The sequence below is a fragment of the Sitophilus oryzae genome, unplaced genomic scaffold (assembly GCF_002938485.1).
Source record: "Sitophilus oryzae breed Bouriz unplaced genomic scaffold, Soryzae_2.0 scaffold_1693_pilon_pilon, whole genome shotgun sequence".
Taxonomy (NCBI): Eukaryota; Metazoa; Arthropoda; class Insecta; order Coleoptera; family Curculionidae; genus Sitophilus; species Sitophilus oryzae.
The window spans coordinates 562,499-580,208 of NW_022146383.1; the positions used below are offsets into that span (position 1 = coordinate 562,499).

At 33.2% G+C, this 17,710-nt stretch overlaps 1 protein-coding gene across 1 annotated transcript in view; it reads right to left on the reverse strand.

The window, feature by feature from the left end:
- Nucleotides 1–942: 942 nt before the first annotated feature.
- The window catches only part of LOC115881020, a 48,160-nt gene continuing 31,392 nt past the window's right edge, over nucleotides 943–17,710 (reverse strand). Inside the window, exon 2 of the mRNA XM_030898375.1 lies at nucleotides 943–1,880. Coding sequence (XP_030754235.1) covers nucleotides 1,286–1,880 — 595 coding nt within the window. The 3' untranslated portion in view covers nucleotides 943–1,285. The remainder of the gene's footprint in view (nucleotides 1,881–17,710) is intronic.

Consider the following 17,710-nt stretch of genomic DNA (forward strand, 5'->3'; position numbering starts at 1 on the left):
TTGAATATATCAAAACTGAATGTAGCATAATTTTAAAGCAAATTTTCAATGATTTAAAACAGTACTTAAAGGACCATTGTTGTTCAGAAAGAATTCTAAATAGATGTACATTAGGTTAATGTTTCGAAGTATAATTATCTTGATTTTAGTATCTTTTACTTTTTCTGATCCTTATACCGGCTATATAGATTTTTTTCTAGATGGTAAATTGCTCATTTGGACTTTTTGCAAAGCTTTTGGTGTATGTAAAATTTGAATTTAGACACATCCGTAATAGTGTTTTTTATATATTTAGGTTTATAGATATCTACTGTCAAATTTAATCTATTTTTTATGTCGATTTAAATGTTTTATAATAAAATAAGTTACTAGCAATTGAATCATCCGGATCTATTTTTTTGTATTCTACATAACTTTCTAAACACATTTGAAAAAAGAAAAAAAAACTTAAAACAGAAAAATTTTAAGTTTTAAATAGAAATATTACGGCCTTAAATATATCTCGATTTTTTAATTGCATTATTTCTGTTTTAATTTATATAATATATTGTTATTGTCACTTAATTTGTTGTTTTATTTTTTCCTTCTAATAAACCAAATGCCACGCACATTAATATCTTGTAGTTGTATTAACACTTTAATACTAATTACACATTACCTTTTTTAATTCACATTAGGTAAAATTTTTTAAAGTTTTTAATACGATTTTAGTCGGATCGATAAAAGTATGTTTGATTGTCATTTCAAAGCCCTTTATGACGCTATTTTTTCTATCGTGTAGTTTAAAAACTGTATATTTATCGAAATCATATTTCTAGAAATTTTAATTTCAACCGTCGAAACTTTTGTAGAAATCGTTGATAATCAAAAATCAAACAAAAAATTTAATTATTTGAAAAGCCTTTTTATTTTATTCTGCAATTAATTTTTACCTTTAAGTTATTGATTGGTTCCAATAGGTACTTAATTAATTAATTTTATATAATTAAGTAAAATAGGTAAAATTTTTGGAGTAAGATTAGTAAAACCTATTTTTTTTGATAAATATATGATTTTATTATAAAAAAAAACAATAATAATATTGACTTAAATACAACTAACCCTAGTAATCATAATAATAATAATACAAAATACGATTAACCTATCATTTTTCAGTCTAAAAAAACTTACATCGAAATACATCGTCTTTTATATTTATTTCTATTCCTTTTTTATTGCACACAAAAGTCTCTTTTCTTTTTCCTTTTCCTTTAACTCACGACAAAACAAAAAAAAATAACGCCCTCTAAGGTAAAAGTCTATGATAGTGAGCCCTTTTATTTTTCTCGATCACGTAGAACGAATGAGGCTTGCCGTTTCCAGGAAAGTACTTCAAAAAATTCGATTTCTTTGGTTTTTGCGGCACATAGTACGATGGTCTTAAGGGTTTCTTGTTCGTTCGATGCGACTCTTTATCGAGCACCTCGTTCCAACTATCTGGCTTATCGAAATCTATGTCTATATCATCGGTACGACGTTTCTCGTGCGACTCGACTATCTTCTTCAGGACGGGGAGGTTCCAGTGGTAGATTTTAGCAGGTTTTCCGTTACTTTTGAAACCTACGGGTACTTTTGTGGCTTCTGGTAAGAAGTTATTGGGTCTGTTCACTGTGTAATAGTGAGGATTAGGTGGTAGTTTGATGATGAACATGTGTGAATCGTCCGATCGACTCTGATGGCGCGATTCAACCGCCAGACGTTTTCTGTGATGAGTGTTGGGACTGCGGATCTTCTGCAAGCCGAGTCTCTTCATCAAATCGTGGTTTCTGGTGTTGGTTTGTGGACGGGCTTGTAGTACTTGAAGAAGGAGGACTATCAGAAGCACGGAAACGATGCAATGTCTGAAATGAGAGAAAAAAAAAATTAGGTAATGAAAAGAATACGATCTGTGCTTAAATTTGTAACTACAGTTTTAGAAATACCATATACTATCGGCAAAATTTTTGACGCGGTTTTTTTTATCACACGGTATTACAGGGTGTCCCAATATTCCGTGGACATAGAACTACTACGTATTTTCGGAATCAAAATATGTTATTGATTTTTTCGGAAAAACTCTTAAACACGTATATTTTATTTTGTTGTTTTATATATTCTAACATTTTTTAAAAATTTATACAGGATGTTTCATAAAATATGACAATTGAGTAATCACGATACTGCTTAAACTGCTTGACGTTTAAAGCTGATTTGGTTTGGCAAACGAATCTCAAATTCCAAGAGGGTGTAAACGCCCCTCAAATATTACAATATTTGTTATTTAAAAAACGGTTAGTCTTTCGGGAAAATGCTTGGACACGCATAATTTATTTTGTTTTTTGTATATTTTGAAATTTTTAAAAAACCATACAGGGCGTTCCAAAAAGTTGGGTAATTTATTAACCACGATTCTCTTTAAACTGCTTGACGTAAAAAGCTTATTTTTGGCAAACGGATTTTTTGAAAGTCAAATTCCAACGAGGTGAAACTACCCCTCAAATATTACCAAGTTATATAATAATATCGCCATATTGTTTTTTCTCATGCTGACATAAATGTGAGAAAATTTTATCCAGTTTGTATGTTAATGGAAATTCTTGCTTTGCTTTATCATCACCATTACGAATTATTAATTTGATGCGAACGAAGTCCCGGGTACACGGTAGTTTATGAAAAATCTGTACCTAAATAATGAAGTATCATTTTTATGTTTCTTTAGGTGAACACTCATGGCTTCAGTAAGATTCACATCACATGAAATTATAGAACTCAGTTATCGCATCCAAAATTGCCTAAATAATCCTCGTTGTCGTTCCATACTGAGAAGGTACTTAATGGAAAGCAATTCTTCAGTGCTTTTTGCTGCATTGGAATTGTGGGAAGTAGCAAACAATAGTACTAGTTGGAACGAAGAAGCAATGTTTAATCTTATGGATGAATTGGATGATTTTAATCAACACCACTTGTTGAGTATTTCGGATTTCCAACAAAGAATCGACTATATCAAAGATGAATGCGTTAGGATACTTGAAAGAGGCAACTAAGGGAACTTTCTTTCAATCTTCATAGAATACTTAAGGAGATATCATTTATAATCCTGACAGTATAAGACAGAATGTTAGATACTGTTGCTTAAGTAGTAAATTTACTTTTAGAGTAATATATTTTTATTGTCAGATTCCCTTTCTACCAAATCTAGTTTTTAAAGTCAATAACAGACAAAACAAATTGTTAACCTGCAATTTTCAAATACTATACCACCAGTAGTACTCTCTACCCTAACTGAAAGTACCCTTTCAGGACTGTTATGGAATTTAAAACTATCGCCATTTTTTTGTATAATTATTTTCTTCAATATAACTATTCTCAATAATGTTTTTATGGCTGAACTAATCCCTATATTTTTTTGACTGTACCTACATACATCAAAAAGAAACGAAAGATGCATCTAATTACGTCAGTTCTCTTTTTTATCGAACTCATTCCATCTTCCGCACATCCTTTCTTATTCGCTGGTGGGTACTACACACACACACACGTACACACGAGAGAGAGAGTACCGTGGATGGTGACCTGCGGTGACCCCCGGTGGCCAACAGTGGACATGAGCCATTAAATTCACATTCTTAGAATGCACGACGGCGTTTTTTATTCCCCCCTGGCTAAAACGTTCTCAGATTTATACTTGGCGCGTTAGTGGTAATTAATTAAATAATGAAAATAGAAAAAAAGACATTCTATTGAAATTAAATGTTAAGTTCTAATAAACAATAAACACAATAAAGTGTTTCGAAAAGGAATATCTATTTTTTAATTCATTACTTTTCTTTAATAACCCTGTTAATTCATAAGAAATCTGAAATTAATAATTGACAATAATTACACAGACTGCAAGTTATTTATTTAATTATATTTTTTTCATTTGAGATTTAGATTTTAATTTAGAGAAAATGAAGAAATGACGAATACATTACCAAATAAAAGAGTTTTTCTTGTTTGGCACTAAGAAAAAGCCATGTAAGCTAGGGTGTAGAGGTTCGATAAGAAGGAATTTTTCGAAATTCCAGTTCCAAGAGGGTGAAACCATCCCTCAAATATTACAATATTTTTTATTTAAAAAACGGTCAAGTTTCCGAAAAAACGCATAAACAGGCATATTTTATTTTGTTTTTTTACATATTTTAAGATTTATTAAAAATGTATACAGGGTGTTTCGAAAAATCTGGTCAGTGATTAATCACGATCCTGCTTAAAGCGCTTGACGTAAAAAGCTGATTTTTGGAAAACAGATTCACTTTAGGGTGTAGAGGTTCGATAAGAAGGGATTTTTCGAAACTCGGATTCTAAGGGGGTGAAACTATCCCTCAAATATTAAAATATCTTTTATTTTAAAACCGGTGAGTTTTTCGGAAAAACTCTTAAACACGTATATTTTATTTTGTTGTTTTGCATATTTTAAGATTTTTTATAAATTTATACAGGGTGTTTCATAAAATATGACCATTGAGTAATCACGATTCTGCCTAAACCGCTTGACGTTTAAAGGTGATTTTTGGCAAACGGATTGACTGTGGGGTGTAGAGGTTCGATAAGAAGGGGTTTCTCGAATCTCAAATTCCAAGAGCGTGAAAACACCCCTCAAATATTACAATATTTGTTATTTAAAAAACGGTTAGTCTTTTGGGAAAACGCTTGGACAAGCATAATTTATTTGTTTTTTTTTACATATTTTGAAATTTTTTAAAAAATCATACAGCGTGTTCCAAAAAGCTGGGTAATTTTTTAACCACGATTCTGCTTAAACTACTTGACGTAAAAAGTTTATTTTTGGCAAACGGATTTTTCGAAAGTCAAATTCCAACGAGATGAAACTACTCCTTAAATATTACCAAGTTATATAATAATATCGCCATATTGTTTTTTCTCATGCTGTCATAAATGTGAGAAAATGTTATCCAGTTTGTAATGTTAATGGAAATGCTTGCTTTGCTTTATCATCACCATTACAAATGATTAATTCGACGCGAACGAAGTAATCTGTACATTTTCAGTTTCCTCAATAACCTGCACATTTTGTGCAATGCCATCCAAAATACACACTTTTATGCAAATTAGTCTAATAATGTTAACGTCCCTTAAAATTTATTTAAGAAGAGAAGAAATTTTGAACGTAACCAGCAATTCGTGTTGTCTGTTTTTGTTTGCATGTTTTGTTCATTATTTATAGTGATTTACAATAATTTTGTTAAATTATACGAATATTCTCGCTGATTACATTGGTTTGAAATAATATGTTCTTCAATGAAAATGCGAGTTGCTCAACTTTAATAATTCTAATTCTGAGCTAGTAAATGAGCTAGACGCTTTACCTAGACCGTTATTCAGAAGCTACAAACCTATCGATGGAAGTGTGCATGAAAATTTACTTCCAAGCACAGAACCAGAGGATATTGCGGTAGGTAGGTAGAGTATCAAGTTTATTATGATGATTTTCTTAGCTTTAAATCAAATGTTTTTTGGGGTTTGGGCCATGGTGCGATCCTTACCACTTTTCATCTCGCTAGCTCGTGTGTCACGGCCTTGAATTTTTACGAATTAATATGTTTTAAAATTATAGAGTTTTAAAAGAAGTAACCGCACTAATGAAGAAATCATTCAATAAATGTAGGTAGTTAAAATAGAAAAATTATCATGAGTACTAAAACTGTTCTGAACAGTCACTACCATAAAAATATCCATTTCATTACTCTTGAACTAGCCCGAGGCCATTTCAATTTCAATAATTTCAAGGTACGACTTCTTCAAGCCTCTTCTAGTCCTAAGAATTCGTCGATTTCGCACACACATATACATACGTTTCTGCCCGCGTATATGTATGTGTGCATTCTTCGTGACTAATTCGCATTATGGGCTATTGTACTGGTGTTTCACGTCTGGAGGAGAATTTTTTCACCGCTCAATAGGTACTACCCGCGGTGGACCTTTATTTCTTATTGCGTCTCTTTCACACGAGCTAACCCTGTATATAAGATTCGTTAGTTATTACTTATTATGGTACTGACATATCGGGCAGGTACTTAAATGTCATAATTTTATTTTCATGCTATATGTAAACGTGTTCGAGATATCTTTATTAGGCAAATCAATAAACGTTCCTATTCTTCCTTTAACATATCAAGGATATAAAAATGAATATTCAATTTTGCAAAGAAGAAATAGTTAAACGATTTTTTTATTTCTCTTGTTACTCTAAATTAATATAATTATATGAATTTTTAGCTGATTAAGCTACAATTTACTGACTTTTTGTATACCTAATAATTATTTTTCCGGTAACATAAAATTGTAAAATAGAAAAATTTCAAGAAAAATAATCATTAAATTAATTAAGATTCGTTATAAGCTGAGATTAAAAGAATGAAGCTACCGTGTAACATCTTCATAAACGAACCTTTAGATGGGAAATAACCTGAGTAATCCCGACGCATCAAGCGCTTTAATTGTTCTTTTTTAAAATACGCCTTCATCTTCGAAACATCCTTTCACTATTCTAGTTTTTTGTTGCACCCGAGGCGTAATTCTCCTTTTTTTCCATCTCGTACAGAGAACATAATAATGTAAAAATTAGAATTAAATTACGACGGAGATTGTGCAACAATGTATGATAGAGTTACTTTTCATTTCGTTGGCTCTTCCTATTAGTAACGAAATTTCATTAAATGGAATTCCGTAATGACTTGCTTGACGAAGAATACAGGCTGGAGATGATCAGTTGATCAATATGATTTCAATGGATATACAGGGTGTTACCTAAAGGGGTAAATTACCAATTGTTGGACCAATTCTAAGAAAAAAACTTCACATACTTTTCCTATACGTAGAAAATTAGAATTATTTTATTCTATATTTATTTAATCTTGTCTGTATTGAATCAATATTGTTTGTACTGTATACAAAAATACAACAAATAAAAATTAGTATTAATCATTTTAAAACTGCACATTTGATAAAATAATTTTTATTGACAACAAATTTTCTATTGGTTAATTGCTTATCTTAATCAAGAGTTTTATTTATTTACATTCAAAAATAAGCACCACACCTTTAAAAAATCCGTTTTATCGTACTACTGATGTATGAAGTACTTATTGATTGCAAAATATTGAGAAAGTCGCGTCTTATTATTGATATTTGAGATTAATTTGTATTTTTCAACAAGATTTTGATACAAAATAAACACTAACAATATAAAAACATTTTAACTAATATATCTGTTTCGTGATTTCGAAACTGCATATTGTTTTATAATTTAAAAATGATTTTAAATAATTTATAATGTCTGTCATGAACTTTATGAACAGGTAGATAGAGAAATGGTATTTCTAGGCCAATTATGACGGTCTTTTTTTCGATTGTAGTATACTACAATATGTAATTTATTTCAATAAAGAATTCATTAAATCAAACATGTTTAACATTATTAATAATATGTCTGGACAATAGATACATAAAAAACGAACGATGTTATCATGTATGGTAACATTATATTGGGTGTTACAAGTTATCTTCTCGTTTTCATTCGCCATCAGTGTCATTATAGGTTTCTTTCTTCATTGCGAGACTGCTGAAACTGATAAGGAACATTAAGTAAATTGATACAGGGGGGAATACAATGTAATAAACCCCCCAGGTATAGCGAAGAAATGAACTGGAAGGATGATGTTACATTATCGACAAGAAAGAGAGTTCAAACAGCTGAAATATGTCGACATAATTGGTTACTATTGTTACAGTGAATAAGAAGAGTAAATTTCTTTTGATTTATTTTTTAAGAACTGTTAGTTTTAAATGAGTTTTTTTTAAACCATACATTATGGAGTAATACTAAAATAAAGATCAATATAAAGTACTTTTATAATGCCTTGTAAATGTTGGAATTTATAGCTTCTCTTCGTTGAAGTACTTAAATAACTGATTCTTCTGTTTCTCTGAAGAGTAGTTGTGGAAAATTATGGGAAAACTATTAAGGAAGTCTATAAAAGTGACTAATCTAGAAATACCTACCAGAAAATGATATACCGGGTGCGTCTCAAAAGTGGCTCACCCCTATAACTTTTTTATTTTTTTAGTTAAACGAGAATATACTAACATACCAAACGAGATTTGGTATGTTAGTATATGACATAAATTAGGATTGATTGACGTATTCAATTGTTTTCGGTCATTTCCTGTTTCACCGGAAATTACTACAACTTTTGATTTTTAAATGGCACCCTCGGTGTTTTGTTGCTATTATCATATGTCAACTTTTGACATTTCCGTTTGTGGTTTATTTGAAATTATACTTTGCGGTTGATAACGAAAATTTGACTCGAAATACCAAGTGTGTGGTATCAAATTATTCGTAAAAAATGCGTTTTCAAAAATATGTTAATGAGACACCCTCATTCCATTTGAAAAAATTGAGATATGATTAAATATACGATTTCAGCATTTTCTAACTGGTCAGCATAAGACACTAAAAATAATAGACGATCAAATATATTTTTCCAAGGCTCCTTGATTAAAATTTAGTGTCTTTAACATGGCCATTGTACTCTAGATTGAATTTTAAAATACGATTTTTCGTTAAGCGAGAATGTTAAAAGTTGACGTATGATATGTCATTCTATTCAGAATGTCATTTTCTATCGAATAAAGTAAAAAAATACCTAGGGTGCTATTTAAAAATCAAAAGTTGTAGTCATTTCCGGTGAAACAGGAAGTGACCAAAAACAATTGAATACGTCAATCAATCCTAATTTATGTCATATACTAACATACCAAATCTCGTTTTTTTATCTGAAAAAATAAAAAAGTTATAGGGGTGAGCCACTTTTGAGACGCACCCGGTATAATAGGGTGGCCCAGTATTCCTACAAAGCTCCATTATGCGTTTCCTTATTTGAAATTTTCAATATACAGAGTGTAAAAAAATAGTTTGCCATGCTTGAGCGGGTGCATGTATAAAAATAAAATTTGAATAATAACATGGCTTCCCAAGGAGATTAGGACTTTGAAAGAGTAAATAAAAATATTGTAATTATTTTGATTATTCTTAAGAGCATTGGTAAACCGTTGGAGGACTGTAAGGTACCAACTGTAAATATAAATCTTTTCAAGTATTATAACTTCCTCAAGAATAGGAGTATTTAAGAGTGTATAGGATTATATTATCTGTACACTCAGTTTTTTTTTGTTATTTATTGTAACAATTAACGAACGAACCAATATACAATTATTATTATTATAGACGAAACGCTGAGACGAAACAAACTTTGTTTTCGCACGACATTTTAATGGTAAAATAATTTGCACAAACAAGAAGAGAGCAAAATCAATTTTCCGTCGATCAGGCTGAATGTACTAGCCATCTTATTAATTTCAAATTATGGTAAATTGAGGCGGCCGTTTTAACACTCTCTTCGTCGCGCAAAATAGTTTACGTTATTACAAAGTCATTTAAATCACCACTGGATAATTCCACTTAAATGTCAACCGATAGACTAAAAAATACGAGACCTGTTCAATTTTTTTACCAATAATCCCGAAGCACGAATATAAAGTGTGTGTAATTCAGATTTTTTTTAATTGTCCATGAATCATTTAATGTTACTGCTTTTTGATTTGATTTCTTAAATAACTTTCAATAAAATATTGTTTTTCGTGAGCTGATCCGTTGGTTAAATTTCTCCAGTTCTATACTTGTCAAAAAGTCTAGCAACCTATATGTATAGTTCTTTGTCAATGGCCTATCATTGTCTAGTGCAAAGAATCTAGAATTGCCGCGACACGAGACGAGACGAGATAAGAACTTATCTCGTCTCGTCTCGAAATTTCGAGATAGAATATTATCGAGACGAGACGAGACAATGTCGAGACGAGACGACATAATGTCTTATCTCGTCTCGTCTCGTTTTGTCTCGTTTTTTTTCCGGCTTGTTTGATATATCACAATAATGCTTTATATTACCTAAGGGATATTTCCTACAGGATTGAAAAAAAAAATAATTAAGATTTTTTTTTGAAAATATCAAATATATTTTTTTTAATTAAACATTTTTTTGTTTAATTTTTATCAATAAAGTATACCAAATTTTTCCTAATCATTATAATAATGCAGTGCGTCTCAACCCCTATAACTTTTTTATTTTTTCAGATAAATAAACGGTAAAAAATATATATATTTTTACTTTATTGGATAGAAAATAACATTCTGAATAGAATGACATATCAGATGTCAACTAGCATATTTGGAAAAAGCATTTTTTACGAATAATTTGATACCACACACTTGGTGTTTCGTCAATAAATCATATGCGAGATATGTCAAAATTTGACATATGATATGTCATTCTATTCAGAGTGTCATTTTGTATCGAATAATGTAAACAAATACCTAGGGTGTCATTTAAAAATCAAAACTTGTAGTCATTTCCGGTGAAACAGAAAGTGACCAAAAACAATGGAATACGTCAGTCAATCCTAATTTATGTCATATACTAACATACCAAATATCATTTTTTTATTTGAATAAATAAAAAAGTTATAAGGCTGAGCCACTTTTGAGACGCACCCGGTATATACACCCTACACATAAGACAACTTTAAGAAAATTAAAAAAACAATTTTTTTTCAGCCATCCTATATACGGACATCCCTATATAAACTAAAAAAATATTCCCATTTCGTTTGTTTGTTTTCGTTTGAAATTTTCAATGGCTTTGGAAAAACAATGGAAGTAAAGATTAGCTACATATATTAAAATCGACGTTGGACGTTGGACACTAAGTTGGTTCTAAGTTTTTAAATAAATTATATTTATTTAGTTAATTTATGGTTATTTATTCTCCATAAGCATATAACTATTAGAAAACATTACGCAATTTGATATTATATAAAATTTAACCCTATTATCATATTTTGTGTTAATGGTTTTCGAGATATCACGTCTCGTCTCGTCTCGCCTTGTCTCGAAACCTTTTATCTCGTCTCGTCTCGTCTCGTAATTCGAGACAAAATGCTCTCGAGACGAGACAAAATGACTTCGAGACGAGACGAGACGAGACGTATCGTGTCTCGCATCTCGCGGCATCTCTAAAAGAATCGCACATTTGCCAGGCTGTCGCACTGACATAAAATGTGTTCTGTTCGTTTCTTCTTCAGATTGATAAAATCTGCACATGACTGCGTCCATCAATCCCATCAACTTTTTAAGATGCCTATTCAGCTTTAAGCTTTCAATGCATACGAGGCTTTGGGCCTTAAGCTAAACATCGACAAAACCAAAATCATGTGCACTCCCCCGGAAGATCACAACAGTACTGCTATAAAAATCGGAGAAGAACTATTGGAATATATAGCGAAATTCAATTACCTCGGCAGTTTGATTTCGAAAAAATCCAATATCGACTCTGAAATTCAGCACAAAATTAGCAGCGCCTCTAGAGCATTCTGGAAATTAAAAGACAGGGTTTTCTACAATCACGACTTGAGTACAAAAACGAAACTTGCAGTGTACCGAGGTGTTATAATCCCCACCATTTTATATGGGAGCGAAACCTGGGTGCCGTACCGCCGACACATGAACGCATTAAACAAGTTGCAACAGAAACACCTTAGACAACTCTTAAGAATCCGATGGTTCCATCATGTCTCAAACGTGTCGGTCCTTGAAAAAGCTAACTGCGGGAGTATTGGAGTCATGGTTACAAAATCACGCTTAAGATGGGCTGGTCACGTATCCAGAATGCAAGAAAACCGCATACAAAAATCTCTGCTTTACGGTGAGCTTGTAGACAGTAAGAGGAGGCCGGGTGGACAACTCAAAAGGTACAAGGACATTTTTCACAAAAACTTAAAGGGGATTAATATGCAAAATGAGTGGGAAGGAACAGGGCTCAAATAGAACTCAATGAAGAAGAATTGTAAACTCAGTTAACAGCGACAACCAAAAAGTAAAGAGGCAACGAGATTTTTGAATGTCCGGAGTGCGGTAGGCAGATAACATCACGTATCGGGCTTTTCAGTCACAGAAAAGCTCATGAAAGAAAACGCCTTGCGTGACCATCTTCTGTTGGGTGTCAAATACTCGTCAGCGAGTAATGGCAGTATGTATGTTTGCAGAGCCGCAGAATGGTTCTGTGCCTATGAACGGCATTGATGGACCTTTTTGGCCATTTCATCTGCCTTTTCGTTACCCTTGTGACTGTCGGGCTGAGTATCAACTCAGACAAAACCGCGATAGTGCCATTCACCAGAAGGCGAAGTCTGAAAAACTTGAAAAGAATCTAACTAGATGGAAAGGAAATACTGCCAACACAGGAAGTTAAATACCTGGGAATAACCCTGGACAGTAAACTCCTGTGGAACAGGCATATTAAGAACACTACCAGCAAAGCCATAAAGGCTCTCATGATATGCAGAAGACTGGCCGGAAATAGATGGGGCTGCTCCTCTAACATTTTGCGCTGGATGTATACCATGATAGTAAGACCCATGATTACTTATGGAGCAGTTGCCTGGTACACAAAACTAGAGCAACGGACGGCAAGGCTAAACCTATGCAAAGTCCAGAGACTAGCATGTGTTTGCATCACAGGAGCCATGAGAACCTGTCCAACAGCAGCAATGGAGGTCATTCTAGATCTAACACCACTGCACATTGTCATTGGTAGATATGCCAATGCGACAATGATTAGAATGGTCACTAACGGAATTAGTACTGGGAGAATTGTCAGATCAGGGGCTTGGAACACCCTCGAAAAGGAAATACCACTCCTGCAACTCCCAGTGGACGATATGCCAAGAACGTACAACTTTGACAAACATGTCAATGTAGTATTGAGCAATAAGAAGATTGGAAGAGCGAAACGCTTGCCCAGCAGTTAAAAGACCATACCATAACTTGGTATACTGATGCTTCCAAAACCAATACGGGAACAGGGATCGGAGTGTTTGGACCGAGAGCTAAATACTCCGAACCAATGGGCACTTACCCTAGTATCCTACAGGCAGAAATCTACGCTATCGAAAGATGCGTACAACTTATCTTAGATAGCAACTATCGGAAACAAGAAACAGCCATCTTGTCTGATAGTCAAGCAGCGTTAAAAGCGATCAACTCAGTATCGATCAATTCGAAATTGGTCAAAGAATGCATAGAGAAGCTGAATAAATTAGGCAAAGAAAACAAAGTCCTCCTACTCTGGGTGCCTGCTCACCAAGGGATAGAAGGCAATGAAAAAGCAAATAATCTAGCTAGGAAAGGAGCTAACACTCCACTAACTGGACCAGAACCGTTCTGCTTTCCAAGTGGTAACCAACTCAAGGCGGAACTCAAGAACTTGGAAGATTCCATCCGCAACCTGGAATGGAAATCTTGCAATGGTCTAAGACACTCGAAGAAGTTTCTGAGGGCTTATGATCAAGAAAAATTACAGATCTTCCTGGGTCTGAGTAAGAACAATCTTCGGATTGTCACGGGGTTTTTAACAGGACACCTCCTCAATGAACACCTCAGTAGATTGAAACTAAGAAGAAACGGCGAATGCAGATTCTGTGGGGAAGATGGTGAAACACCAGTACACCTCATCACTTAGTGCGCCGAGACGACAACCATTCGTGCCATGAATTTTGGTACGACTGATATTGGAGATGGAGAACTACCCTCTATAAAACCGTCCCAGATACTGGCTTTTGTCAAAGCCCTGGGACTGTATGATGAGTTATGATTCAAGAAAGGGGGACACAATGGATCTGTAAGGTCGAAGTGATTAACCCCCCTCCCACTCATTCTAAAAATTCTACCCTTGTGACCATCGTACCCTGTTGTAACATTGCTCAACAAGAAGATCAAACTAACAACAAGATCTGTTACACTGATTCTTAATTAGACCAATCAAGACCTTCAGCTCCTTTTTTGCTTCAAAATAAAAGAAAACTTTGGTTTGATTTCCTTTCAATATTTATCAATTACTATATCAAAAGAACCAAGAACCTGTACAAAATACACTGTTTCCTGAAAAATAAAACAACCTGCTAATCTTTCATGTATACGAGTACCTAGTTCAAATATTGACTCTTATCGATCTATTATATGTGCAACCATTTTGCCTTCCATAAATTCGATTGCCTGCTTAATAAAAAAAAATGTCGATGTTTGATCAGTGCTGCAATTGGCAGCAAACAAATTTATCGATTCCACTTGCGACTTTATCTGTGCCAAATCAAATAAACGAGACAAGTGTTCGTGTAAACCCCGTTTTCAAGGTGTATCTGTCAAATATGTCCTCTACAGGTAAACACAGAGACACGCCTTAGATACACCATACAGTTTGTTTAAATATTTGGATTAAATCTATCATTTTCTATCAGAAATCAAATAGTAGTCAAGTGGCAAGAATAAATATGGACTGGTTTACATCGTTTTACGTTCATTTTGAACTTAGAGTTTGGGAAATTCTTTGGAATTGTAAAAAAAATCAACACAAGAAGAAGAACGCCACTTTGAGTTATTCTATAAGTCCATCCAATCAAACATAACACTGAAAAAAAAACAAAATAAAATTACACTAAATCACCACAATACACCAAAACACTTTTACTTTTACACTGGACGCGCGTTTCGCGTCCTTTAACCATGTTAGCATCATCAGTAGATGATTATAAACTAAAGTACAATCTACAAGTTGAGCGTTTATATACTCGCCCAGTAGGTACCGAGTGGGCGTGGCAAAATCTAGCCAACCGAGTCAGAGCCAACTGAGCGTAACAGTTAATTTCCGCCGCTAGAGTAGTAGGAACAAAGAACTTGAAGGAATTGGATCGTTGACTCTGTTCATACTATCTTTACATTTATTAATTCTGATGCTTTCATATGCATCTAATTGCCTGTAATTTGAGACTTGTTTAATTCATTTTAAATTATTAAGATCTATACAATGTTCTTTATCAACAATATGTTCGGCAACGCAATATTTATCCGGTCTACCATATCTTATCTGAGCTAAATGTTCTTTAAATCTAGTTAATATTGATCTTCTAGTTTGCCCAACATATTTCTGATTACAATCTTTACAAGAAATTTCATAAATACCCGACCTTTCCAGTGGAGGTGTTTTATCCTTTGGATTACCTAATAATTGTTGTAATTTATTATTAGCACTATACACAAGTTTATAATTGACATTCTTAAAAATTTCTTTTAGATCACGGGATAACTCTCTATCAAACGGTATTGAAAAATATTTAGACGTATCTTTCTCCACTTGAAAAGTCGAATTTTCAGAAATCATTAACCTATACCTACGTTTTCTAATTAATTTATCAACTAGTGAAGGAGAATATCCATTACACTCAGCTACATTCCTAATATAATCTCTTTCTATTTCATATCTTTCGTTGGAAAGTGGGAAACTAAGTAATCTATGAACTAAGAAATTTAATCTAGCCATTTTATGTTCAATACTATGATGTGATTCATTAGGAATATATCTGCGTGTGGTGGTATTTTTCCTATAGATATCAAATTCCAGGCAATTATTAATATTTCTAATAACTAATACATCTAGAAATGGTAATCTGTCGTTGTTCTCAATTTCATGCGTAAATTTAATGGAAGGAAAACGATTATTTAACTTAGAAATAAAATTATCTATGGTGTCTGAATGTGTGTCAAAAACAGCAAGCATACCAACAGCATAACACTGAAGTTAAAAAAAAATCAGTCGTTTACTACACTGGAAAAATAAGTTTGGAAATCTTTGTTGTAGATCAATAGACCGATATCAAAAAGTACTATTGCCTTGTACGTGTAGTACTATAAGGTGTACTAATGGTGAGTTATAAGTGTTTTGCTCTGATGAAGATTTCTTTTTCTTTTTTGAGAAAGGTTACTTCTACATATAATTTCTTATAAAACATACGAGGTGCTATATACCTCGCTGATGTTTTAATCGTCGGGTATATGAGTAATTTAACGCGCGAGTACAAAAAAGCGGCAATAAACTGTAAACAACGTAATCACGATTAATATTGAAATTGCATGGTGCAGAGCCGTAAAAGAAATTGCCATGGTTTATGTCCGGACAAGTACCTAGAGAGACAGTCGGGTTCATTAAGGCATGTGGAAAGCATTAAAAAGATTTAGTAGCTTGCGGTAGTTAGAGACAATAAAACCGCCAGAACAACGCAGGTATGACTGAGTACGAGGACATTAATAACAACAAAGAGAATTTCAGACGAATCACCTTTTGGTTTGAGCTTTACGAATCATGTACAGGGTGAGTCAAATTCGACGCTTTTAAATAGAAACACCTTTTTCTATAGGAGATAGACAAAAACTAATATCGGTGTCTGGAGCTCATTTTTTGTTAAAAACATGATGGTGAAAACCGCATGTCGATATCTGTTACCGTTTCGGAGTTACGGGGTGTTTTTCAAAAATATGCATTTTTAACAAATCGCTGTAACTTTTTTGCTATGAAAAATTTTGTATTATTTTGAAAACATTTCCAAAGCACCTTTTTACGTAGAATTTAATGGTGACAGACATGAGATTTTGCTACAAGCGTTCGACATATCCGCCGTCTTCTGTTATGGACAGACGGGGCAGTTTTTGGACATTTCTCGCAGAATTCATTAACACAGTAGGAGTGAATGATACCCTCTCATAACTGCTAAGGTATTTCTAATTATTATTGTCTAGATTACACGGAAGAATAAGGAACCTTTATTCTTCCGGAAGTATATCCATAGGATTAGATCCACGGGCACTAAGTCAGGCGGCCTCGACGGCCAACGGCTGGGATCTTGGTTAGCTATTCAATTATTCTTGAAATTGGCTGCAAAAATTTGCTGATAACTTCAGCATTCAGAGGCGGTGCGTCGTCTTGCTGGAAAAATATGTTTTTCGAGTTCCATTAAGGGCATATCATCAATAAGGGGTCCAAAGCCTACTAGTTAAAAGCGCGAACTTTTAAAAATTCTGTATTTCAAAGGGGATTATAACAAAATATTAAGTGTGCTATATTTTTGAACAGGTAATTTTAAATTCTTTTTAGTTAATTAAAAATATAGAGGGTGCCCAAATAAAAAATCATTTTTCCTGTTGATATCCCTTAAATTATCAATTTTAAAAAAATTATACTTAAACCATTAAATTCTACGTAAAAAGGTGCTTTGAAATGTTTTCATAGAAATACAAAATTTTCCATAGCAAAAAAGTAACAGCGATTTGTTAAAAATGCACATTTTTGAAAAACACCTCGTAACTCCGAAACGATAACAGATATTGATGTGCAGTTTTCACCATCATGTTTTTGATGAAAATTGAGCTCCAGACACCGATACTAGTTTTCGTCTATCTCCTATAGAAAAGGATGCTTCCATTTAAAAGCGTCGAATTTGACCCACCGTGTACAATGTTTCCTAGTGAATATTTTATATAAAGCGAAGTTAAACCCTGAAGCCGGTTGGTGTATTGTTTAAAAATTTTCTAAAATAACCATACAATCAAAAAAAAACGGCGTTAAAGACGTCCGAGAAATGACAATCGATGAAAATATTGACGAGGTCAAGCCCTAGACGTCATTTACTTGACCCATATTATTTTTTAATGACGTTTACTGCCAGTTGTCCTTAAGAAGGGTGT